Below are 26,953 nucleotides of genomic sequence, written 5' to 3' on the forward strand. Positions count from 1 at the left end.
GAGAGAAAATGAAAATTGTTTGTCAAGTGCTGACGTTCTTCATAAAACCATAAACTTGGCTATTTCACGTTGTTGTTTTGCTGACGACGGCAAAGAAATGGACAAAAGTGAAAAACGTACGTGCAGGGCGTGCAAAGCTATTGTTTTTACCCACTAAATATGCAAATTTGTGACGTTCTCGTTGCCGTCGCCGTTGTCGTTGCTTAAGCTCCCTAAATGTATCGCTGTAGAAGGTCTAAAAGAGTTGCAACCCACATTTAATTTTTCTTACCGACACTCAAATTAATCCTATGATTGAAGACTGTACTAAAAACGAGATCGAGGAGCTTTGTTTATGGCCGGGGATTTAAAGAAACGTGGAGTTAACATCTTTAGAACAAGTGATTTTCTTGGGGAAATAAAAGATTCACATGAACAACATCGATGACAAGTCTGACTTACCGAAGTAATCGTCGTTCCCACAATGAGGTCTCGCCCAGGAAAAGAAGCGAGCCTAGGGTTGCCGATCTTTTTTTGTTTTCAAAAAAGAAAATATGCGTCCTTATGTTTCCGGTTTCTTAACGATAGTTGCTTACATTTTGTTCAGATACAAATTTCTGGCACATATAGCGTATAAGATAACGTAAAGAATACAATGAATATGAAACAAATACATTGCCTGTTTGAGTCTTCTATAACTAAAATCTTAATTGTTTCATTATAAGACGCATTGGAACAACACAGATTACTCTATTTTTAAACCAACAAAAGAGGGAAAGAGAAGCGCCGTGCGCCTTGTGTTTGCGATAATACAACCTGTATATGCTTGCATGAAAATGCACTCAAACGTTTTAAATATTTTACAAAAACATTTTCATTTGCCCCTCCGGTAGTTGAACTCGTGAAATTAACAGTGTTAGGTCAAGTGGTTTCCACTACGGAGTAATCAGTAGTTCCCTATTGAAATAAAGCAAGATGGAATTCCGTTGGCAATGAAATACCCCTGTTGTCTACCGCGTGTCCTAAAATACTAGTCCCACTTTCTAGCATCACAGGCAGGTTAACTTTGTTTTCATTGCTGCCCATAATTTCACACCTTTACATAAGGAGGAAATAATTACCATTCATTTTGTTTTGATCAATGATACTTCAATTGTGAGCCTGAGAGCTTTATCAAAAGACAAATTACGGTGATAAACTTGAGTTTATATAAGCTAGTATATGGCGTATGACAAATGTGTTTTCACTTTTGACGCTGGTTGCTTTGATCTTAACCTTTCATTTTTCGCCTGGTGTTGTATTTGGGAAAAAATGTTGCTTTAAGCATTAATTTAATATTTCAATTTTGTGTTGTTCGAGGTTTCTCAAAGTGCATTTTACTTGTTAGGTTGTTCTGGTGTAAAATTCAAAATTCACACTTACGGTTCAAGGTTTTGTTCAGTTCAAAGACTTCCAAACAATTGACCGATTACAGAAAAACTTTTCTGTTCATTTTAAAACAAATGGTATTTTCAAAAATCCGTTTTGTGACAAAATGGATGTCTTAAAAGTGGAATAATTGTCGTTTTTTTGAAAACAAATTACCCGCTTGTGTGATAATTTCCTTAACTGACTTGTCTACTACGCATTATCAGTTTTATTGTCAATTTTCCGTGGCTTCAAGATTACACATTTAATACTACCCTGATTTAACTCAAAGATAGGAGGCGGACAATGCTAAAGAAGCTAAGAATTATCAGTTGATCGTGTTGTCCTGGGATTCTATAACTATCGCTAAAGCTGCTTTCAATCAGTTTACCAAAGGTCTTCGTTATATTTTGTGGCTAAGGAACCAAAGAATATAATCAAGACAACCGATTAATAATTGCTGAAAACCTAAATCCAATCAAATTCCAATTATACAATTAGTTTTGCTATCACAATATACCTGAGTATTTTCCCACGTGTTGTGGTTCCACATCCCACAAACCACTTTCCTTTATTTCGAGCCTTGCTTTTTCACTGAACAAGGACAAATTGAGGAACGTTCACAAACCAAATTTATGGCAAGACTTACGATCATATAACGGTAAAAAGATGGTGATTTTGTCATCAGAAGCCGAAAGTTTACATTTGCGGATAACAAGATGTTTTTCCACTACCCGCTGATTAACATGTGATCACGTCCGAGGACATCAATTTAACTTTAATTCTTCTTTTCTCTTTGTTCCAATTTGTGAAATTTCTTCCTGCTGCAGCGCACAAAGTGGCCTTGTGTTGGGCCTCTAACCAGATAATAAGAGATTCGGTTTCTGGGCGGTAGATGTCACCGTGGGATTTGCAACCGCGTGTTCTCAACAGCGATATCGTACTGTTCGAATTGTTAAGTAGCATCTCCTCAGTGTTAAGTCTCCGTTAGATGTCCTCAAGTACATGCAGTTAGGAAAGAATCAATTGCTGTTTCTACCGTATTTTTCTTGTTGAAAGGCGTCTAATCACTTCAAACTTGCTCAATTTAAATGCCTTTGAAAGCGAAGGCATTTAAACAAAAACACAGATCTCGAAGACACCTGTCACTAAAAGAAGGAAGAAAGGCCAATATTGTTATGTTTATGTTGTACCGTGCAAACATAGGGAGTTATCCCCCTTCTTTGTCTTCATGGGATATCGACATAAAAAAGGGACGACTATTTTTCTACAATGGGGAGATTTGCGCTTGGTAGTAATGAAAAAAATAGCTAAAGATCGCAACGCGCCCAAAATGTCGAGAAGTCTGGAAAGCTCTTGTTGAGCCTCCGACAGTAAGCTGTCATGGATGCATTTTTATGGCGTCAAAACTAGACAGCTGTAAAAAGGAGAGAAATGCACGTGTTTTCCTCCGATCTACAATGAAGATGCAATTCCACCTTATTGTTATATTTTCACGGTATGTTGAATTTATTTAGTAATAATGAAGTGTTCGGCGGAGTTTTCAACGTTCGCTACTCGTCTAGATTCGGTGCTGAAACCCTGGGCTGTTTACAAAACCATTCAATTTGCTTTCATTCAACTATTCAAAAGGCGCAGTATTAGGACATTTCCATGAGCCCCCACTGTCGTGAAGAACCTCTCAATGTCAATTGCATAACTTATAAGCTTTTAACACACCTGTACAGACATCATGATGTTTATAGTTCGCCTGCGGTCTGTAAAAAAATCCTGACATAACATAAAAAGGTTCCACCACCGGTAAAGTGGCAAAAAATTGTGTTAAAAGTGACTGTAACAAAGAGACGACAAAAGTGAAGACACACCACCTGTCATCTTTCGATTTTGATGAGTAACAGACACTGAGTAAAAGAGGCTTAAACAAATTCGTTAAAGCTTTGAGTGCCATCATGGGGACAAATTTAATGCACCAGTGACATAAAGAGTGTAATCTTAACAATGTCTTTGTGGAGCACTCGTGTGGTATATCACCCGAACAATTTTATTATAAACAAATATTAATCCACTGAAGGCTCTTTTTCATTCATGGCCAACTGCCAATTGCAAGGCAAACCGACCAAATGTCACAAAAACAGGTCGAGAATTTTGAAACTATTTTGTCATTCTTCCTCATATATAATAATAATCATCGACCGATGAGAACACGAACATTAGCTCTGGCTGCTGTAAAATATTATGTCAATTGAAAATGAAAATTGGCTAATTGAACCTTTCAAGCCACTGTGGGATATCTGTAAACACGACTTCTTTCTGCTCAGAATTGCTTTTATTATCTTTTAAGAGAACGTCAAAACAGATCTTTTAATGCAAATAAGAACACGGAAAGCGGCGTGCTTTCCCAAGGATTTTGCATCACCCTGGCGCCTGGGTTTCTGTTGTTACTTCGAATATTTTTTGGATCAAAGGATAATAAAAATTTTAATTGACTTTCAAGACGACGTAAGTATCGAATAGTGAACTACACCTTATTTTTCAACACCATTTTGTTCATTGTGAATAAACAAGTAAAGTCTGCTAATAAAACACTATTCCATAACAATCCATCTTGCATTGAATTCACTGAATCCGTGGGAGTTCCAGCCACCCGTCCTTCTCTCCGTTTACTCAACTTACAAGACATCGTGCTTCCTAAATTATGTATGATTGTTCTCCAGTTTCCATTGTTCTTTCGAACTCTTGCTCGTTAAATTCATGTGGGTAATCCATTCTTCTCGCCAATCAATAATTTATACCCGTCAGGGCTCTTATAATAAACCACTTCTGAGAGATCCTATTCAGGCTTTCCATTGTTTGTAGCGTGGTTGCCTTGTTCTACCAGCCCCATCCTCGAGCGAGAGGTTTTGGGTCAGCTATAAAAACAACACGCGCGGGTTGAGCGCCCTCATACCAACATATCATTTCCACGCGATCCGGACGCGACCCATTTGGTGAAACTGTACCAATTCAGGATATCAGCATAATGACAAAGCCCGGTGAGCACATAAAACGGCCAATGAACGCTTACATGGTTTGGTCGCGGAAAGAGCGACGACGCATCGCAGAAGAATGCCCTCGAATGCTGAATTCCGAAATAAGTAAACGACTTGGACTTGAATGGAACGCACTGTCACCCGAAGCTAAAGACCCGTACGTGTTGGAGGCCAAGCGGCTCAGAGAGCAACACAAAAAAGATCACCCGGAGTATAAGTACCAGCCCAAAAGGAAGCCAAAATCGACACCCAAGTTGAAAACTCAGAGCATGAATCCTTACAGTTATCATGACATGAATGGCATGGGGTATCCACCGCCTTCTTCGCTATGTGGCCCGATTCCGCCAGGACATTTAATGCCACCAGGGCCTATCTTAAGTAATTGCGCGGGAAATTGCACATTATCCGACGCTCCGACCCCTTATCATTTTGCCCCTCATTATCCTGTGGTGCAGACCATGACTGAAATTAAAGGACCTTGCTCAACTCATTTACCGCTCGTAGGACGAGAAATTTCGTGTGGTCCACCTATAGCTTATTCGAGTCATCATCCATCTGTGTCACATTCTCTGCCAGTTGGACATGTGGTTCATCATCGAAGTGTCTTGCCCGATGCATCGTCTATCGTTCACGCACCAACTCCGATAGATAGCAGAACAGGAATGCCTCGACCTTCCATGGATTACGTTGTGATGAGACCAGATGTTGGTTATTAGTGTGAAAACGACTCTTGTTTTTATGATATATAAAAGGTATTTATATAAATAGGGAATTTAGATCCATATGTACATAGATACAACTCGCTAGATCCTCAGTGCATCTAGAGTGTTGAACAGTTTTGGACTTGTACACAGTTGAAAACGTATGATATTCGAATCTGAAATCGAGAGACTGACAAATTTCTCCCGAAATTCTTAATATTATTAGAGAACACGACTTTCTCTGTTTTGCAGCGACAAGTTCAAATTTAATCGTTCATTTAATCAAATTATTCGATGTATGTTTAACTCATTGTTTTAGTTTAGAGGTTTACGAAAATAGTTTTAATGCAATTAAAAAAAAGTTATCAATTGGATGTTGTTGCTTTTCTAACAGTCGATAGAATAGAAATACAGTAGAGGCGATGTGGTGGCGTTTTTTATTATTTTCCTGCTTTCTAAAACGGGTGGTTTCACTGATCAAATTGGACAAGATCAGGTCGAATTCACTTTGTGATGAATTGACATTTATTTTCTCAACAGCGCTTAAACATTAAATTACTTTAAAAACCATGTCATTTCACAATGAGGTGTAATCTATAGCTAACTTTGTCATTGTCTTGCGTCAAAACATCCACACTTTACGGTCTTTTAAGAACGTTTTCTGATTTACATGGCAACCAATGATAAAAGATGGTTGATAACACAAAGAACTACCTGTCAGGAAAAGCCACCGTATGGTGCTTTGTTTCAGTGCCTTAAATAAGGATGCTTTGAAATGAATTCATCACGATAGCCCACACAGGGTCCTATCATGGAGAGCATTTCACAGGATTGTTTTTTTTTTTATGTCGCCTCTTAACATTTTAACTTCCGCAGTAGCTGACTTCAGTCCTGTGTGAGAACTAATTTGCCTGGAGTTCCTTAATTGCCCTCTCTCTTCGCACTGGATGGCAAGTTTCCGGTTACCTGTGAGAATTCTGTTCCGAAATGCTACAAAAATTTTTTTGTGTCTTTTGAAAACCCGAACTCATGGTGATGGTGAAAAATCGCTGATAAATCATTGCATTTTCGACTCGCAATCTATTATCTTTCTGTACAGATTTTCCATCAAATGGAGCAACGTATTATAGTCAAATTTGAGTCAATATTATTTGTAGCTCTTACAATTTCGCTGTCGATTTGAGCGGGTAGTCGTAAATCTAGCCAGTCATACACAAGGGCGCCTGATGATAACTTCCTGGAATCGTTCTATCACTACTGTATTTAGAGACTCGATGTAGTCACGAACTGTTATGACATGAGGCCTTCGACATCGTTTAAACCTTTTGTTCTCAAAATAGCCATATTTCTTTATTTTAAGGTTGGGTTGCATTTGTTACAAACTAGGCACGCAAGGGCCGCAGATGCTTTCTCCTCTTTTCGATTCAATCAACACAAAAGCTTATGTGTACCTTCACAGCTGAAATGCTAATTTCTTGCAAAAGTGTTTATGAATGGGCTTTGATAAAGACGCTATTGTCATTGTTCAAATGATATACGCGTAACATTTGAAACATGACTAATTTCGATTCATTTCATTATAACACGCACAATAAAAGGAAACGAGATCGTATTGAGGAGTAACAGCAAAGATCACAACGTAAGTCATTTCCTTAACAGACGAAGAGACGTGTGATATGTGTGTGACGCTTAAGCTACCGTGGAAGTAGCACGCACATGGGTTTTTCTTGCAATTTTGCTCTCAATCGATTCTTCAAATATAATTGCTTTCTTTCAATATTGGCTTTTTTTAATTGAACGTGTATGCCTTACCACCATACCTACATTATCTCGCTTTCAAAGCAAGTCGAAAATTGATAAAAGTCTTCAAAAAATGGCCGGAATGGAAATAAACTTACTAACGTAAACGCCAAAATTTAAGAAATGTAACTGACCATGATAACGTGCTTGTTTGATGTAGCTGGTTTGGGAAGGCGAAAAAATTGTGATAAACAAACTATTGTTTATAATTTCAATACCTACTTTCAAACATTTTGTTCCTTTCAATATCGGAATTTGTTTTGCTTTTTAAATGATACAATTGAAAAAATAGCCAGTGAAAAGTTATTAGTTCACCTAACAATGAATTTTCACAAAATGGAGTTTCATAGCCACTAGCAGGAAGAAAATTTAATTCAAAAGGGACGAGAAAAATTATCAGGACACGTTTTATACCAACTAGTAGAAACGTTTAGAAATTTTGCCATCCTGCACTCCAAAATATCAAGTCCGCATCGGGAATTTCTCGGCCGTGTTTACATGGGAGGCTACCATATCTTCACAATCCATTCAGTTCCGTTAAAACTGCATTCGCACAAACCACAGTGAACAGAAGGTTTTTGACAATGGTGGCAGGTCTCTGAGTCATCTCTGACTGGTGGTTAATACAAGCGAAATGGAAATTAATATTTTGAAAGTAAATGGCGCCTTAGAAAATGACACAAAGTGGTTGTCACGTCGTACCCACCTTGTTCTCAAGAGTGCAAGCTTCGCCAAATATTTGCGAGCGGCAACGATGCGATGGGATTTTTATTTTATGACTAAGTATGCCAAGTTTTAACCCAAATTATACTCTCGAAGCTTAAAATCGGCGGAAAATTCATCTTTTTCGGTGGTGCATTGCTAGATGAATCGTGGAAAGCCGATAAGACTGGCACTACGAAGTCGATACAATGAACCAGTCAATACATGGGTTTGTTAACATCACATAAGCTAATCCCAGCTTTTACAAACATCTGGGAACACCTAGTGGACCTCAGTTAGCACAGAACAAGAACTCAGAAACCAGTTTCTTTCCGAAGCGAGATTCTTTAACACTGAAACCACTGAAAAGTAATACAATGTACCAGCGAAAGTTCATCCCTTCACTACCATTTTTGCATTTTTCTCTCTCACAAAACCCTTGATTTTATGTCAGATGAACTTCTAAACTTTGCTATAATTAACGAAGACCGGCATGACAAGAAGAGCACCTTGAAAAATTTCAAGTACTTAGTCGCGGCTATCAGTATCTTGTGATTACTTATCTGATTAGGAATTTTCTTAGTTGACTTTGAAAACAGCTGAGTACCTACTCGCGGGCCGGATTTGATAATCAGCTTTTTTTATATCAGACAATTTAATCCATTATCTCAGTTCTTTTTTGTCAGTTTGCAAAAAGGCAGTGAAATAAGTCAGCTGCCTATCCTAACATAGCTCCACTTATTCAACGCACAACCTGAACAGACGAATTCAGGGCCGCAATTCGATTAAATCCATTTCTCATTCCCTGTTTTGTCTTGAGACCCCATTCACTTTAAGGTTCAGCGTTTTCTGGGTCAGGCAAGCCGCCGTGAGAAACACGTTGCAGGACTACTGTCAAAACTGTAAAAACCCTGCTCGTACTTGATCATTCAGTACTGAACGCTATTCACATTCTTTTTTTCTAATTCGATCTTTCGAATATGTTTATGCTCTTTTGATGCTAAACATCAGTAACAAGAAGTTATTTGGTCGGAAACCTTGCTTGATCGTTTTTCAAATTCAAAATCATAGGATTGGATTTTCCGTCATCTCTGCGCACACATGTTTTCAGAAAAATTGTACAGGATTTCTCTTAGAAGTAACAGTTTGTTTTCGTTGTACGCATTTTTAAACTACTTGCTTGTTCATTTCATCATGGCTTTCCAAATTTTGATCAAAAAGGCTGTCCTGGTCGCCAAACTTTTCTTTCTAGCTGTTGATTGTTTCCGCAAAAATTAATTATTGGCTAGTATAACGCCGTTTAGTTAAAATGTTCGTGAACCACCACTCTTTCGACCACTGTTGTATCTAGAGACCAGGTCTGGGTTGCTCGAAGCATGGTTAGCGCTAATCATGCAGGATTATAAATACCATGGAAACCTCTTAACCCACGGTTAGCGCTAACTAGGATTCGAGCAACCGGCCCTATAGAGCCCTGTCGGCATCCTGATGGTTGTCAGTTTCAATCATCGATCTTTCGAGAAATTTTAAAAACGACCCCCTCCTAGCAGATAACCAGACATGCCCTTTCATTGTCGACCAAGTTGGGCGCGGTTACGGATTTTAGAATCGGTTGACGCCTCCACATTTATGTTTGAATCGCCCGTATTTTAACCAATTCTGACCACCGGGAAGTTAACTCTTGTAAAAAAGGTATGAAAACTTGCTTATGTCTGTAGTTTGGATAGAATTGATATAAATTAAAATTAGTAGGTTTCTGCCATTTTCGAGTGACTTTAACTCGTTAATATGTCACCTTTCTGACGCTAAATTGGCACCGTTGTGGCATAACTACAGAAATTTCAGAAAGCTTGAAGTTCATCGTCTGAGACGTTATTTGACATTCAGGGTGGATTTATGATATCTGTTGTATTCTGCTCTGATGGCAGGATTCACACGTGGATTATACACAAGACGAAGCACAGGTGGCGCTTTTGCACTTTTGCAACCCAAAATAATCTCTGGTGATCTCAGGATACTCTATTTTATCTTCGAGCTTTTGACGTTACTCAGAGCTCTGTAAATTGGAATTTCACATTTGTTATTGAATAATTTAGCCACGAAAAACCAAAGAAAACGTAAGAAATTCCACTAGTTACATTATCCATAAACATACACAGATGTTTCGGTCCATGAATTGTTGAAGCTTAAACCATAACAGCTGTGACTACCAAACTCCTAGAACACGTGTGAGTGGGAATTAATATCTAGCACGATGTTTTGAATTGACTGACTTGTGAAATTTCTTGTTGGGCGGTCTTTCACTGTCCAACAATCCCACTCCTCTTTACGATGTTGGACAGTTAGCCATCTCATCGCATATCATTGTCAGATTAATTACTTCAAACGATGAACCTGATAAACCTGACTCTAAAAAAGCGCCAGTGCAACACGATCTTGCGTTCGACAAAAATATCATTTTCATCATTCGGCTAAGAACAATTTTTAAGTGATAAAGGCGTCCTTTACCATATAACACCGTTCTGCCTTGCCGAGTTGTTTTATCCCGGCTCCTAGTGAATGTGATAACCAGTCGTAGAGACTTCTCATTCGTACCTATACTGTGAAACTTCATGGTTAATAATTTTCTGTGTTGACTTAGAGATAATGATATGAAACGACGAAAATAAGTTATCTGCCAGTTATCTAAGTTGAAGAAACGTGATACAAAGGAGACCACTGACTAGCCTCCTTTTCTGGTAAATATTTGCCACATAAAATATTTGAATTTATACTACACGATACCTCAAACATTTCTTAATACAATTTTAAAAACAAGTCAGTCAAATAGTTTGAAGTTGTCTCTAAAACAAAACTGACAATTTATTAAGCTTGTGAACTAGTTTTGTCACGCTTATTCATTTTTGTAATGCAAATTGAAGTCGAACTCCATCAAGGATCTTCTCCGTTAGCTCAAGAGAATCTAACATGAATCGGAAATGCCAGATTATGGTCCTCACTGGCTCCACCGGCGAAGAGTAAACAAACAGATCCTTTTATGAGTTAACAAAGCACGTGCAGTAAACAAAAGGCACATTGTAAATCAAATACATCGTCTTTCATCGATTTTTCCCTGTCAGAAACCTCAATCGAACGTTCACCGATGCATACATGCCTTTGTACAGTAGTTGAATAAAGCCTTTGTGACGAAACTGTGTTTCGCTCTTAATGGTTCATTGGTTGCATTCGCCTTGAAGAGACGTTCAACTTTGAAGTTACTATCTCGACAAAGGAACTGTTAAATACAAAAGACGAAGTTTAGCGGAACTGAAAAGTGAGTATATCTTGAGAACGTTTAATGGAACAAATGTAAGCACTTTGTCCATGATAACCGTCTTCCTGAAAGTCAAAACGTTCCTTAAGAGTAGCCGCGCACAATTAGCATGCATTACAACGTGCCTTGCTCTTCGTTTCTTGCGGTTATCTTGAGGTTATTTCTTGTATTTAGAAAATAATGGTCGCCGGTGGCTATCTAGTCCAACAAAGCAGACGGTTGGAAAACAAACTATCGCTTTGTATTATCTCGAGGTAGCATCTGAAATGTTATTTGAATCAGTAAATTTTGAGCATCGACTGGTTGATGAAAAGCCGGCTAATTTTGAAGCCCTAGCCCTTAAAGATGCGTTTTAATGCCGGCCAGACATTTTCAATTGTCTATCAGACAGTACCTTCGACGTTACTTAATTCACAAGCAGACAATAAAAGTTTCTTGGTATATTGGTATGAATCAATAGACAGCATTCAGCTAATGAAGCGTACATCTATGGCACTTTTCTTGTGACTTGTGTGCGCGTGGGATGTTTCAGAGACAATATGACTCGTCCACTAGGAGTCCACGTGGAAAACTTCAAGTGCTTCGATTGTATGTGTCCTTTAAAATTTTTTTCAAGTCATTGATTTAAAAGGAACCTTGATTAATTTGTGACTGTTAAGTTGTTGTGATGTCTTGCGTTTTTTTGACTATAATATGTTATTTCAGTGTATCTTAAGCAACCTCCGAATGAGTTAAAATTAATTAAAACCCCAAGGTGGATAATTCCGCAAACCATAAGAAGACTCCGAGGTGGAGAAGTAAAGCCGACCTCTTTTCGAATGTTTTCCATTAAATTTATGAAGAGATGACATTTTGTTGGAATGTTATTTTATTGTATAAACGTAGGAATCTCTGTACACTAAAAATACAAAGAGGATTGGAGCAGAATTGCCGTATTTCTTACGTCCATTTTCCATTCCCGTTTTCAACTGACAATTTGTCATTTAATTTTGTCCAAATTGAGAAAAATCCCTTGCAAAGTAACATTGTCGGCTTTTCTAATTGAATGTCTCTTTATTTTACCAATTTATTTTTTTTAAAGTAAAATAACTTGGATTAAAATCTAATCGAATTTGGAGTGTTTTCAACAGTTGTTGTTTTATCTAATCATGATTCTGAATCGTGCGAGAACCAGCATCGATTTATAACAGATATTTTTTCACCAAAATACTTATTATTCTTGTAGTATCCTTAATTGAACCCCTAAGAGCACAACATCCATTAAAGAAAGGATAATTTATCTCTTTATCATTCCATTCATGGCAAGGAACTCGAAGGAGCTCTGGAGGTTCTTATGTGACCTACGGCTGATCGTAGGAGACTGATATCGGAGACTGAATGGGGAACCCTTCCTGTTTGTTTCACAGGTGGCTGTAAAAATGGCACGTTTTAGCTCTAAACTACAGTCAAGAGAGCACTTGAAAAGCATGCTAGATATTGTCATGCAAAGATTTGGGAATTGTCTTTTTATATGTAGTTCCTAGATCCCCAAAGCTACATGCTGTTCTTCGGAAAAAAATGTCGGGATGTGTCCTTTGTGCATTATTTAATTAAATCAACTATTCTCTTTAAATGAGTGAGTTTTCGAAATATCTTTATTGCTCTAAAAGTCTTACTTTCATCAACACCTTGAGGATTCCGAAACGAATCACACCAAACTAGCTCTACCAAAAAGAGATAATCAAACTACCTGAGATAAAGATAACAGTTCGATCAATTATGACGCCGTTGTTTCTCGATTTTCTTTGATAAAATGTTTGGTGTTAACCTAAACATTCCCTTTAACACTAAATGGGACCTATGAATTTAAACGCAGTTGTGTTTTAATTAAGGTTTTTCGAGCCGTGAAAACATATTTCAATAAAAGGTACGTGAGAAACCGTAAAGGAAGAGGGAAAACAGTAAACATTTTAGTGCGGTCAAAATCATCGACACAATTCTTCGCTATAGGGCGTTGTCCCACCTTACACACCCGCGTTCCTTCCAGACAAAACCGGTGTAACTGTGGTTACGTAAATGCCATATCTCTCTATATACTCTGTGGTGGAAACAAAAAGTAGTGGTGAAAAGGGCTCTGCTAAGCCTAGAGCATTCACTGGCAAATCCGAGCATTGCTAATTTTAGGTAAGCATCTCAGTTATCGAAGTCTCAACTTTTGTGCGATCTATGCGGTTAAGGTGTTACACACCGGGAGAAATTTCCTTATGTCTAGCCTATTCGTAAATAGACCCTTCTTCAAAATCGCTGCTTAACCAGCAAGGAAAACAAAAACGCTAATAAGAACACATCCCTTTCAAATTGGAAATTTTTTCTACTTGAACAGCCGACGGCCATTGTCTAAGATTACAAAACGGAGCTGCAAGGATAAGGCAGTTTATCCGACGTTTATTTAACGGACCGATAAATGGAAAGAAATTTCTTTAATTTTGAGAAATTTGGATCTGTCCTTCCATAGGCTGTCATAGTGTGGAGCAAGTTGCAAATGGTCGTCGTGAAACTGAAATTGCACTTCAGTTTAGTGGTTAGCGATAATTATTTAGGAGCTGTACGTAGCTGAGTTAGTTAATACAGCAGTTTCGGTGGTACATCGAGATCTCTTTTTCGATCTTACGTACCTCTTGCGCGTGTTTTGGCTTTCCGCTGATTTTGCTGGAGGTTTAAAATTTTATCGCATAATTGTCAGTTGTGTTCCGAAAAGTTTTTAATCTTTTAACTTGACGAAAGGAACAAATTCATCATCATGAATGCATTGTGTGGCTTATGGAATATTTCTTCGGAACGGCTACAAAATGTCACTTTCTACAAACGATAGTTGAGAATATGACTGATAATAGTAAGAAACTAATAACGAATAAGCGATCTGCCTTTTAATGGTATCATATGGCTTCTTGCTCATTCATACTTTAGATGACACCAGCAAAGGCCGGATTTGTGCAAATGCAATAATTTTTTTTTAAGTGCTCAGAATAAGAACTTAACTTTTTCATTTGCTCGTCAGTTTCAATTGACATATTAGACATTTTTCATGTGCTAGTGGTCGTCCCCAAAACGAAATAAAGTTAAAATAAATATGGTCGCGGTAGAAAGTTAAACGTTCGCAGAAGGGTAGATGGTTAGAAGAATAGAGCGCCAATCTGACCAATGTCTGATTGCAAGACAAAAACTTACAAATAGTTACTCTGGCGAGTGGCAACATTGTCGAATTTCATTTACTCACGTGGCTCTATTGTTGAAATACTGTAGTGACGAAACACTCAAACAAAGTCATCTACTGCATTTTCATTCATTACTCAATAAATCGATGTTCAATCAGTAAAGCTCATTTAATTCTACTGCTTCTGTGAGTGGCTGAAACAGTAGAATTAACTGAGCTTTTTATATGATGTTTAAAAGTGTCATTAAAGAACACTAGCCGGTGAGTTCAAGGCTGCACGTAGCCATGGCGTCAGTTGTCTTGTGTTTATAAATTCAACAACACAACAGGCATTGTCTCTTTCATTCTAGAACATTCCATGAATAAACGATGGTTGGAGCCTTGTGGCTTGTGATTCCGCAATGCCAAAGGTTTAAAAGTAGCTCTGAGATGAAACTGACAGTAAAGGAAAGATGTAACAATGGAAACAGCTGATTAGACAGCGCGAAAGGCTTGGTCAAGTGGCTGCCAGCATTTGGAGACGAACATAGAGACGAATATTCTGAAGAGATTACTTAACGTTATCGCACCATTAAAAAAATTATCAGGAATCAAATCCAATTGAGATTCTCAGGAAGTCTTTTATTCTTAACACGTGGTCTTTTTTCGTGGTCGTTTTTCTAAAAGGAAATTAATGTGGGTGGTAAACAGGTCAAAACGAACGGATTCTTTATTTTTCTTACTCTTTGTAAACACTTCTCCCAGGTAGCGTTTGTTAAGCTTATCAACCACTGTAACGAATAAAAAACAAGAGACGTATTGTGGTTGTCGATTCAGCGTGTGTTTCTGTGCGGTTTGTACCTTCACAGGCGGTTATGCCAACAATACGTGACCGCGGTTTGAATTGAAGTTTAGCACCTGTAAACTACAAACTCATTATTATCACTATACGTTATCTCTTTTTCTTTAGCTTTATTGAAGCAACATAACCAACAATTAACAGTAATGGTTTTCCAAATACATAGATAACGTTTGAATTGTTAACATGTTATTATGACTTGCTCACAACTAACTGCACTAACAATTTGAACCAATATCCTATGTGGATATGTTTTTTTTAAGTTTTTTTTTTCATGGCACAATATGTTTCAGCCACATGTCTGACAAATCTATTTACTTAATTAACACAAAAGACACGCAAAGGAAGTGCTAAGAATATATCTTTTTTTTTCAATTTGGTTTTTTCTAAGGAAGTCTAAGCAGCACTTAATTATTCTCCGATAAATTGACCAATGCAACCATTAAATTCTTCGCCTGATTTGAAGGATTTCATAATTATCGAGCTCAGGAAAAACTGTAAAGAAAAACAAGCCTTTTTGTCCTCACTAAATGCAGTTTTCTATTTAGCTCAACTATCTAGCCCAACTCATGATTAACTCGCTTTTCGTGAATTTATCGAAGGGCGTTTATCCACGAATTTCTCAGGGCTCTTAAATGAGAGCTTGAATAGGCTACCCGCCTTATGTGAAGCTGTAGACGATATGACTTATATGGGATTATCTGACATCAAGTTTTGCGAGGAGATTAATACCATGCATTGACACTTGATGCCTTGAGATTTGCGAGCTTCTGCACAAAAGATATGCATGAGCACAAGGACTTCGTCACAAGGTATACACGACGCCAAGAAGGCAACGTAGCGTGGTAGATAGATAGATAGATAGATAGATAGATAGATAGATAGATAGATAGATAGATAGATAGATAGATAGATAAAGAGATAGATAGATAGATAGATACTTCATCGATCTATCTATTTAGATAAATTCGTGATGATCTACGACGAATATCCATTTGGTCCAATCAAAAGCTTCGACTAATTTATTCGAAATTAACTTGCGAACCAAAAACAAAAGATTGTGCAGGGTCACGGTCGGATCAACATCTAATTGCGGCGGTACTGTTCCTGCTTTTGAAATCCCCAGGGTTTCATAACCAGTCCCTAGATTAACTATGATTTGGTGGTCAAGGCGGCATTTGAATCCGTATCAACTCCTTATTGATGTTTCGAAATGCAACAAATGGCATGTCACACATTTTGTTGGTCGTCCCGATTTCACAGCTCAACCGTTTGAAGTCATTTCCACAGCTGGTTATGGAGACAATCATCTCGGCGTTTTAAAACTGTGACTTGAATTAAGGGTGCGTTCGATTGACCCTATTCCGGAATAAGAATAAGCGGACTGGTGATTTAAAACGGTATGTCTCGCGCTTTTGAAGGAATAAGGATAAATATATGCTTAAAATAGCATTTTAGCAAGACTTTGATAATTTTTTATGTGAATCTCCGAAAAACGAAGGATTTCTAAATTCTATTCCATGTATTCCTATTCCGGAATACGGTCAATCGAACGCGCCCTTAGTTGAACACCCAATGACACTATACAAAGCAGGTGATATCAATAGGAATACTTGACTAATGTATTAGTCGTGGTTTATTATATGGCTAGTGTTTCTCGCAGATATAACGCATGCTGTGATTGGCTAAGAGCAGCTAAGCGCCAGGGCATTATTCTCCCGTAATGCCCACGCCGATTATAGATTACGCAAATTAGTTTTTTTTCTTATTTGTAACCGTTCTGTTAGCCATATAATAAACAACTTCATAACCTCGACCGTTCGGTCGTCACAGCAAAATCTCAAACCTCGGCCTAGCTGTATTGACCTCGCTGTCGCTCGGTCAATACGGCAAGGCCTCAGTTTGAGATTTTGCTGTAACGACCTCACTCTCGGTTATTAAGTAGTTAAGTCTGCATGTTGATCAAGAACTCGGTTTCAGATTGAACTGAAGTCGTCTCAAAGGATGATGCTTTGCGGCTTGTAAGCGGCCTAAGTAATGTCCAATATGCCCAGCCTAGCCTCTACAAGTACAAGTTTCCTATGTCTCAGCCACTTAAATCTCAGTGACCATCTTGAAAGATTTCACTTCCTTGGTTCCTGCTTACATTTTCCTATTCTTAACCCACTACAGATAGTAGTCATGATTTGATTGTTACATGTAAATAATGCGCCTAAAGAAAAACATGAAGAGTTCTCTATATATGAATTAAACTAGAAGCACAATGATAAGATGTATTTTATGTATCTATGATACATTGTTGGAAAAAATCAAAGTCCGCCTATTAGGGGTCCATCAGTTGTTACATTTGATAAGTAACTCGAAGGGTCTAGCACTCGGGCATTTTTGAACTGTGACTACTGTTGGAAACTTTTTTTCTCCAAAAAGGTTTAGCGTTCCTTTACCATAAAAGCAACACTGCCTGTATCTAAAAATATGTCATTCTCGAGGGATTGTTTAATGATAAGCTGCAGCGTTTCGTTCAAGCCGAACTAGATTAAACGAGTACATGCAATTAAATAAAGTAAGCTGATTGTTGAGATCTCGACCTGGTTGAAGCGAATAGAGTTTATTTAATATCGCTAACACCCTTTCCCTGTACTATCACTTATCAGCTTCATTCAGCGCTCGAACTGTCCAAGTGGCAAGATGGAAGATCACGACAAGGACTCAGTAACTGAGACAGAGAACGGCGCGTTGGTGTTAATTATATTTGAATCCTTTTCAGTCTTGTATTTTTCGAATCTTTCTTCTTTCAATTTAAAGTCAAATTGTGCTTCATCAAAACGATCTAAATGGAGCCAGGGTCTTCGTTTGCACAAAATATCTTGCAAGTTAATTCTCGAGACAAAATGTCTTCTCCCTCCACTCCCCTAGTCTTTTTCAATACGGGACACGACCTCTCTCCACCGTGAGCCCCAGTCTAGTGTCGAGACCTCTCTACGTCAACAAAATGATTTATCCCCCTTGAAGGTGATTTATCTCTCATTTGCCCGGTGGTAATTAAAGTCAATAAATGGTGCACTGATCCGGGACGCAGATCCTACGATTTAATTAACCCTTGATCTTACGTAAAAGTTCAACAGAAGTTTATGAAAGGTCGGAGGATGGTCCGCGTAACACGCACGCGTTGCGTCCTTATCATGTAAACTTTACGGTCAGGAACATAAAACAAGTTATCCAATGATGATTCAATCGCCATTGAATCATCCCTCTCGCCAAACATGACCAATAACGGAACGGTTAATTTTTCATAGTCAGTAATGAAATAATGCGATGTATCTATCGGCGCAATCACAACCAGCCCGCGAAGAATAAGGGAGTTTGTCATGACCACTGGCAGAGCGTACTCGCCGCTCTTCGATGGCGCAACCAGCACCGGCATATCCAGATTCAATGAGGCGAATAATGCTCCCATGTACACCAATATTTCATCACGTGAATAAGGTATGCTTACAGTACTGGAATTTCCATGACCTGGGAGATCAACAGCGATGGCTCGATACCCTAATTCGGCAAGGATTTGAAATGTTCCAATGTTGATCCAAATCGCAGAATTAAATCGTTGGTCGTGTAAGAACAGAACGGCTGGATTTTCGTTCGAGAGGTATCTTGGCCTTGCTTCTCGATAGAATGTACTCCCTGCATTTTCCAATATTCCTTCATTGTAATAAATAGTATCGGTCGAGCGCAAAGTATTTAATATTTCAACGTCCAGTCGTGTTTCGACAGTCTCGACCTTCCCCTTTTCATGGTCCGAAAGCTCTCTCCCGTGATTTCTTCTGGGAGCAAACTCTTAACTGTCTCGGTAACGACAGGATGAGCATCCTGTGCATTTAGTGAACTTGAATCATAAACATTGCCTGAAGAGTCCATCGCTCTCTCGTACAGTGCAGTTGTCGCTTTTTTCGGTGACACTTTCGGCGCGTTACTTTCATCATGAAAGGTTTTTTCGTTCGGATAGCGTATTTCCAACCGTTCCATTGTAAATTCTTGTATCCAAAAGATCCTCTTTTCTATCAAACTGCGGCTTTCTTTCGAGTGACGAAGTCTTATTCTCATTTCGGTATGGGATTTCCACCACTGCGGTTAAGGTAGTACCACACAATAATGCAAGTAAAGCTAAAATTATCACTATCAGTAGGAGTTTTAGTTTTCTATTAGACCCATGTTGCACTTCGAATTCAAACATGTTACCAGTTGCTAAATTTATTCTGTGACTAAAAGCTGTGCTATTCAGCTTCAGTTAAAATTTCCAAACGTGTTGACAACGAGGTGGTAGGCGGTTTCTAAGATACTCATAGCTTCTGGGATAGAATTTGTCTGCTTGGGAATATATGTATAATAAATTTGCTGGACTTATAAATGTATATATCGTTGTTTCAAGACACAATTCAGGAGAACAAAATAATGCCTAAAAAAGTACTGCTAGTGCGATTTTAGTGTGCTCGTTGGTGTATATTCTTTTCTTCTTAATTCGAACTCAAGAAATTAAATATTTGGTAAGAAGGCGCAATTTTGTTGAGAGTGTTCGTTCTGTTTCACTCACAATTGTAACTATGATGCCAGCCCGGTTTCCTAGATACGGATTCGTTCTACGGGTAGAATCTTTGATTTAAAAGGAAGAGTAATAAATCGTCAGGGGCACCCAACGAGAATAAGTTCAAAACACTTAGACATAGCCATTGTTCAACGTATTTTAGTATTAAACGGCCCACCCCCCCCTATTTATATAGGCATCTATTTTATCCCCTAAAATATTTTTCATCTGTTCGGATTTCCTAGCTGAAAGGTTCTTTAGTGAGTATCCGAAAATTATCGGGATTAAAAACTTACCTTTCAAAACTTTCGGTCAGAAAAAAAAGCTCCCGGAAAATTCTAGTTGAGCTTTTTAGGGTAAAAATCCGTTAAAAAATGGGCAAATTATACCATCTTTTTAGTTGACTCGAAAATACCTAGGGACAGGCCATTCATAGCAATAAATTTTACAACAAATGTTCCGAAAAATTCTAGATCTCAACTCGTTTTCCGAACAGCATATTTTCCGGAAAATGACGTTGGGTGACCCCTGCATCGTTCAGTTCTTGACAAAATGGGCGATTTAACGATTTAGAATGTGCTTCGCTTCAACTCTGGAGGCGAAGAACGTTTTATTCCCGAATATTTCGATAGGATATCGTGATTATTCAGGGCACCAAACCGAGGGAAACTTATATGTTCAAACCCACTTAAACATCAGCATTGTTAAACGTATTTTAGTATTTTATAAAACGGTAGTAGATATAGGTATATGTGCGTTCGAAGAACCGCGATTTCCTAATTTCGTGGGTCCCCTGTTGACACGCTAGTTTTTTGTGGGAGCTTTCTATCGGGCGGGCAGTTATGACGTCACATTCTCGTTCTGCGTAAAGGATGTTCTGCCTCGTGCGGACACAAAATTCTTCTTTTTGCGAACATCGGGTGTTGGCGAACGTGTTGTGTTGAAGAATTTCGTAGCTGCTGCTGTTTTCTCGGTAGGTTATTTTCTCAATTGTTGTGAAAGAATTTCGTTAGCTGCTTATCAAAGCCCTGATGCGAAGCGTGTCGCCATTTTGGGCTTTCTATCGGGCGGGCAGTTATGGACCGTTCACATTCTCAGTTGCACATAAGCATTCTGCCTCGTGCGAACACAAAATTCTGTCTTCTTCGCACGAACCATCGAACATCAGGTGTTGGCGGACGTGTTGTTGCCAAGAATTTCGTAGCTACTGCGGACGTGTTGTTGAAGAATTTCGTAGCTGCTGCTGTTTTGCTCGGTAAGTTATTTCTCAATGTTGTTGAAGAATTTCCGCTTAGCTGGATATCAAAGCTTGAGGGATAGCGTGTGCCATCGTCAAACCAGGACGTGGTTTTTTTTTTCCCACTCACTTGTCCAGAGTGCTTCATGCGTCCTGGGACGCACTCGTTTTTTCTTTTGGACGCATAGGACTCTGGACAAAACCAACGGGTTCCAATTGGACGCAGTGGAAAAAACTCGAAATGTTTAATGCAAATTACGAACGCCAGGACGAACACATGCAAAACGGCGTATTTCACAAGGAAATTGAACATTCCCATTTCTCACAACGCGCGAAAGAAATGAGTCGTATTTTTTTTTTGGAGTTCCTTATAAAGAAATAGAAAAAAAAATTCCACGGAATAAGCTGCTATTTTCGCCGGATTTGTGTGAGGTTCATAATAAGTTCTATTTTGTGATATCTGGCTTCAGAAGTTGAGTTTTGAATTCGCACCGTGGACATCGTAGTCGCCCCCTGCTGAAATGATTCAGAGCTGTTTTTTAGGTGAGACAATCGGCGACACTTTTGATCTGTCGCCAGTGATAAAACTTTCAGTCAAAGTTCAGTTTGTTGCATGCTTTCCAAGTGAATTTCAAGCAATAATTCGCTTAATTCGTGAGCAATAATAACATGAGGAATCCAAAGGCAAAGTTTGTTAAATTTTTGTTTGTGAGACTCTGTTGATAATTAATTTAAGGCAAGCACGTGTTAACTCGTCTCGGGTCTTGTTTTGCCACCTTGACTTGTAATCACGTGAGTTGTAATCCTTGAGGTTGCCAAAAATGACAGAACACATTAAAACTTATCCTTGACACGCGAAATTTGATGAGGAAACGCATTACAAGGAAAATATTTCAGGTTACTTTGATTTTTCAACAAAGTAGCATGAATTTGTTCTTGGCCGCCATGTTGGGAGGACATACTCTTACCCTCACAACAGGGCGGCCAAAAATACTTTTTGCTTATATCTTGTTAAAGTTTGATTAGTGAGGTTTCAGATGTGTTGCCTAAACGTTACCACATCATCTTTTCAAAACATTTTCATCGAAGTTCACGTGCAAAATTTGTCGTCAGAATAGCGGTAATTAATTTGTAAAAAAATCAAGTTTTGGTCTCACGTGACCAGCTACGGACTTTCGTCATCTTAAGGAAATGGTGCGGGTTTTGAAAAACCCAAATCACTATTATTTTGTTTAAGTGATGACACACCTAATTGCTGTTTCGAAGGCAAAATCATGTAACTCTCATTTTTCATAAAAACCGATGTCTACATGACATCTTAGTGCAAGTGGCAATATTAACGTGTTGAACATGAAACTTGAATGTATTTAATCGCTTGGATATTAAACATTGGCCATGGCGAAGTCAACGGCCCCCGCACGAGCCCGACGACTGAACTGAGTCTCGATCACCTACATTTTGTTTAATCTTCGTTCCTAAAATTAAACCTCACGCGTAGTCAAAATAAATGAATCTTTCTTTGTGCGGAAAATTTAGATTCAAGTTCTTTTTTTTGGCGGTGTAGATCTCGATCATTTCAACTGGAGCCAACAAGTTCCTACAGCGTAACGGATTCCTCGAAACGTTTTCAAATGTGATCGATTGAGCTTGACAGCCCATTACATTTTGATCGAGGAATCAACAGGCACAACAGTTTCACAACAAATTGATCATTTTAAGTACATATTCGTTGGGAGGGATAAGACTTTATTTTTTGTGCAAGTAGAAATCTTGAAAAAGGGTACTGCAGCAAGCAATTAAGAGGGCATAGATCGACATATTAATTCTTGAATATAATTAGTCTGGACCCCCAAATTCGGCAATGGACCCCCCAAAGTTTTCAAAAAGGGGTCAAGAGGATGTTCCACCCAAATTTGGTATTAATGAACCTGGATATCATCTCTGTGTTTGTAAGAATTGTAAGTAAATTCATTGAACGTCGAACGCACTTATTAATCTTTGATTACTCCTAGTTTTATCCCCTAAACATTTTTCATCTGTTCGGATTTCCAGATGAAAGTCTAGTGATCCGAAAATTTCGGCAACCAAAAGGCGCCCCGAAAAAGTCTAGGTGACCTTTTTAGGGTTAAAAATCCACGTTAAAAATGGGCCAATTGTACCATTTTCTGATTGTTCGAAAAACACACTAGGAGAGAGGCAGGAAAGCAAGAAATTTTACAACAAATGTTCCCCGAAAGTTCTAGACATGAACTCGTTACTTCCGAACAGATATTTTACCAAAATAGACGTTGGGTGACCCCTGATTATTGAACCTGGCGGATAGCCTTATTTTCGGGATGTCTTGCAACGCCTCGGGTTATCCATAGCAACGCAAGCACAAGCCCAAAAATAAGCGCCAGCGTAAAGTAGACGTTATGCATAGTGGATTAAACGGAAACGTCGACATGTAGCCTCAAATCAACCACGGCATCCACCATTTTGTTCAAATGCTCAGGCTGGGGAATTTGGAAACGAATGCTTTAATTGGCCAGAGACGGTAGCAACTTTACTTGATGCTAATGCTGTGAACGCAAGCGAACCCCAAGCCTCAAGCGCAGGGAAAAGGAAAAGAAATAATGGAAAAAATGTGCTTGTGCTTATGCTTGCATCAAGGCCGTTTTTCACGATGAAATAATTAGAAAGGCTCATATGCTTCCGCTTGTGCTTCTGTGTCGCCAGTGAAAACCAAGCTTTAGTCAAAACGGAATAGCGAATTCTACACACAATGAGTTTGAATTCTTCTGAATTCCATTTAATTTACATGATTGTCGCTTTTATGACGACTGGCTATTTTGTTGTTCGGCTTCGTTTTTGCTTTGATAAGTCGGAACAACAAGTTCATGTGTTGCGACTTTCTGGCAAACAAATCGGCAAATGTGGATCGTTGTTTAAGATTATACCAAAACAGTGCGCTAAATGTAGCACAAAAAAAAATTGTTTGAACTCCTTTATTCCTGCTAAGATTACAACATTTTCGGGGTCTGCAAATTCCGCGCGAATTGACCGGAGGTGAATAGGACAGGATATTACGTTAGTGTGGCTTGCCAGCGCGCACGTTCAAAGCTATCCACTGTTTTAGTATATACCAATTGCCCATGTTCATTTGCCGTCACTTGGCCTCCAGCTTACACCAATTGCCGGGTTTCTTTTCAGACAGTGCTTTAAGATCTTACAGCAAGCGACATCGAACATTCTCGTTTCCGTCTGGCAATGTCTCATATAATAAATCGATAGAACGGGCGATTTTGGATTAAAAATACAAGGATAAAAGGTTAAAAAAAATATTTTTCCAAAACCGTACCTGAACACGAAAAGCATCGACTGTCAAGAGCTTTGCTGACGTAGCGTGGCTGCTGTGTAGCCGCGTCGAGCCACAGAAAGAGCGCGAAAATTAAGCCTCGATCAGGTGTGTGTGAGTGTCTGACCTGGCTTGGGCCTGCGATCCAATCAATCAACAACCAGTCCCTGGTCAGCGGTCAACTTCAAAAAAAACAGCTGACCTCGATAAGGTCTAACTTGAGCCCGCTATATAGTCACGTGATACTGGTCAGCGGATACCTTGTTTTGACAGGTGTCAATTGACCATAACATTGATGTCCAATATCAAAGATGTATGCTGTAAACTAGTTAGTGTCAAATGTAGTATTGCCTCCTGGATGAGCTCTAAACTTTAGCCCGTGATATGGTTACGTGTACTGGTCACATTGGCATACATGAGGGCGGACGGACGTACGTACGTACGTACGTACGTACGGACGTACGGATCATGACGTCATGGCTATAAAACCAAATTTTCTCACATCGATGGGGTGCTGAAAACAGATTTTGAAAAATGGGTCTCGTAACCCTAACTCCTATACTACTCACTTGCTGCCTCACACTACTCCAGTCAATTATTCTTAATTGATGCCGCATTCGTCTTCTATACACCGGAAGTACAAATTTAAGCTAAATATTTCCACTAGGATTTTATTTTAAAAAATGGCAACAGCATCCTCCCACCCCCTTCTCCCCTTTCCCCTTCGCCGCCTTTTCCTCCCACGCTTTTTTCCCCCTCCCTCTTTTTTTTCTCTTTTTTGTGTTAAATGTTTTGGAATTATAATAACCTTAATAGTCAGGTTGCAATGAGCCCTTGCAAGTTTTGGAGCAACTACAGAATTCAGGGCCACTCAGGTCCAACTCGTAAGAAGGCTTTGAAGAACGAGACAAACCACAATGGATCGATGCTTTTGTCATTAAATGATAAGTAAACAAGTGGCCCTGCATTCTGTAGTTTTACCCTAGTTTTCTCTACAACATTGACCCTGTTTTAAATGGGCCGCCAGTAGTATATTTGACACCTTCCAATTTCTCCTCTATTTTAGTGTTATCCAAGCAAGAGCTGGGTTCCCAGTTTTCTCAACCGATCGTGACAACCATTTTAAGCTGCACAATTACTGGCTAACAATCACTGGCTACTCTGAACTTCTATTGCTTGGGCTTTCGATATTAAAAATGCCATCTTTTCTTATCTTTCTTCTACAGACGCTCGCAGATTAATGTGCTACAGAAAGTGTTTCAGCCTCATGAAAGGTCGTCAATGCGTCATTATCTGTAAACATTTTGTTGACGTGTCTACAGATGGATCAAGCTTTGCCCGCGGGGTGGATAAAGCTTGGTTTTAGCATGTACCCATCCAATTGGCAAATCAAAAGTAGTCTTACAGTAAAAGGAATTCATGTAAAAGCACATTCTAGCTAGATTTTTTACTTTTCCCTTCTGGAGATACCTACCCTTCTCTTCACTTCTAAAGATGAAAAATACCCAGAAATAAAATCAAAGTTACTTTCGCTAAAGTCTGAAAACTGGCTGTCTTAAAATTTTTTATCATGTTCAGGTTTAAAATGCCTTCGCGATTAAAGCAAAGGGTGACATAGTTTTTCATTTTGATTAAGGCCTGCCATTCTTTGGCAAAAGGTTCGGGCTTTGTTCACAGGTTAAAAGAGAAGAGGAAGGTACAAAAACGTCTCACCATTAATTGCTCTAAAGCGAAAGGGATTAATTATTAGTAAACTTTTGTTCGGAGCCTTGCGTTAAGGATAACCTTTCGTTTGCACACATCAGATACTGTTACCATCAACTTATTATATTCGTCTGTTCGCGTGCCCTAACTTTCAGTGTTTAAATAATGTAGAGAAAAGAAGCAGTGTGTAAGAAAGCCACCTGGTATGAAAGCGTGTTTCAGTCTCTGTGTGTTTTTTTGTTTGTGGTCTTCTTCCTTCTATTTGATCTTTTGTTGTCGACTCATTGTTACTCTGGTGGATCATTTGAAAGTCCAGTTAACCTGTGCACTCTCCATATAGTCGAGCAAACAGATCCATAATCCTGGTGCAAAAATAACAACAAGTTTTTGGTTTTCCTGGTAGATGGCTGATAATGAGTTGTTAAAAGAAGTTCATTACTTTAGCTCAAAACTGTCTCAAATGCTGTTGAACACATAAACTAAAACGACTAACTACCCATCCGTATACTTCTCAAGACTAATACTAGTAGTAATTGGAAATTAGGGGAGTGTGTCCAACAGGTGTAGAGATGTCTTTTCTGAGAAAGTTCCAAAAACCTAACTCCTCAATCGTCCAACACTGCTGCAGGGATTTCACTGCATGGTCATGCACGTGATTTAAAATGTTCGTGAACCACCACTCTTTCGACCACTGTTGTATCTAGAGACCAGGTCTGGTTGCTCGAAGCATGGTTAGCGCTAATCATGCAGGATTATAAATACCATGGAAACCTCTTAACCCACGGTTAGCGCTAACTAGGATTCGAGCAACCGGCCCTATAGAGCCCTGTCGGCATCCTGATGGTTGTCAGTTTCAATCATCGATCTTTCGAGAAATTTAAAAACGACCCCCTCCTAGCAGATAACCAGACATGCCCTTTCATTGTCGACCAAGTTGGGCGCGGTTACGGATTTTAGAATCGGTTGACGCCTCCACATTTATGTTTGAATCGCCCGTATTTTACCAATTCTGACCACCGGGAAGTTAACTCTTGTAAAAAAGGTATGAAAACTTGCTTATGTCTGTAGTTTGGATAGAATTGATATAAATTAAAATTAGTAGGTTTCTGCCATTTTCGAGTGACTTTAACTCGT

At 38.8% G+C, this 26,953-nt stretch overlaps 1 protein-coding gene across 3 annotated transcripts; it reads left to right on the top strand.

Annotated features, from left to right (window-relative positions):
* The first annotated feature begins 4,213 nt into the window (after positions 1-4,213).
* Positions 4,214-14,858, top strand: LOC138006397 (transcription factor Sox-14-like). 3 transcript variants are annotated; one of them, XM_068852692.1, is made up of 2 exons: positions 4,214-5,167; positions 14,475-14,858. In XM_068852692.1, the coding sequence occupies exon 1, from the start codon at positions 4,406-4,408 to the stop codon at positions 5,129-5,131; it is 726 nt and encodes a 241-aa protein (XP_068708793.1). In that variant the 5' UTR covers positions 4,214-4,405; the 3' UTR covers positions 5,132-5,167; positions 14,475-14,858. The 3 variants fall into 3 exon arrangements, 1 of the variants encoding a protein (XP_068708793.1); XR_011123893.1 differs by lacking the exon at positions 4,214-5,167 and adding an exon at positions 10,791-10,931; XR_011123894.1 differs by lacking the exon at positions 4,214-5,167 and adding an exon at positions 12,959-13,094.
* The last annotated feature ends 12,095 nt before the right edge of the window (positions 14,859-26,953 follow it).

Source organism: Montipora foliosa, chromosome 6 (genome assembly GCF_036669935.1).
Source record: "Montipora foliosa isolate CH-2021 chromosome 6, ASM3666993v2, whole genome shotgun sequence".
In the NCBI taxonomy this organism is placed as follows: Eukaryota; Metazoa; Cnidaria; class Anthozoa; order Scleractinia; family Acroporidae; genus Montipora; species Montipora foliosa.

What these genes read in the sequence shown, in the direction of transcription:
- LOC138006397 (XM_068852692.1), top strand. Translation starts at nt 4,406, where the DNA reads ATGACAAAGCCCGGTGAGCACATAAAACGGCCAATGAACGCTTACATG.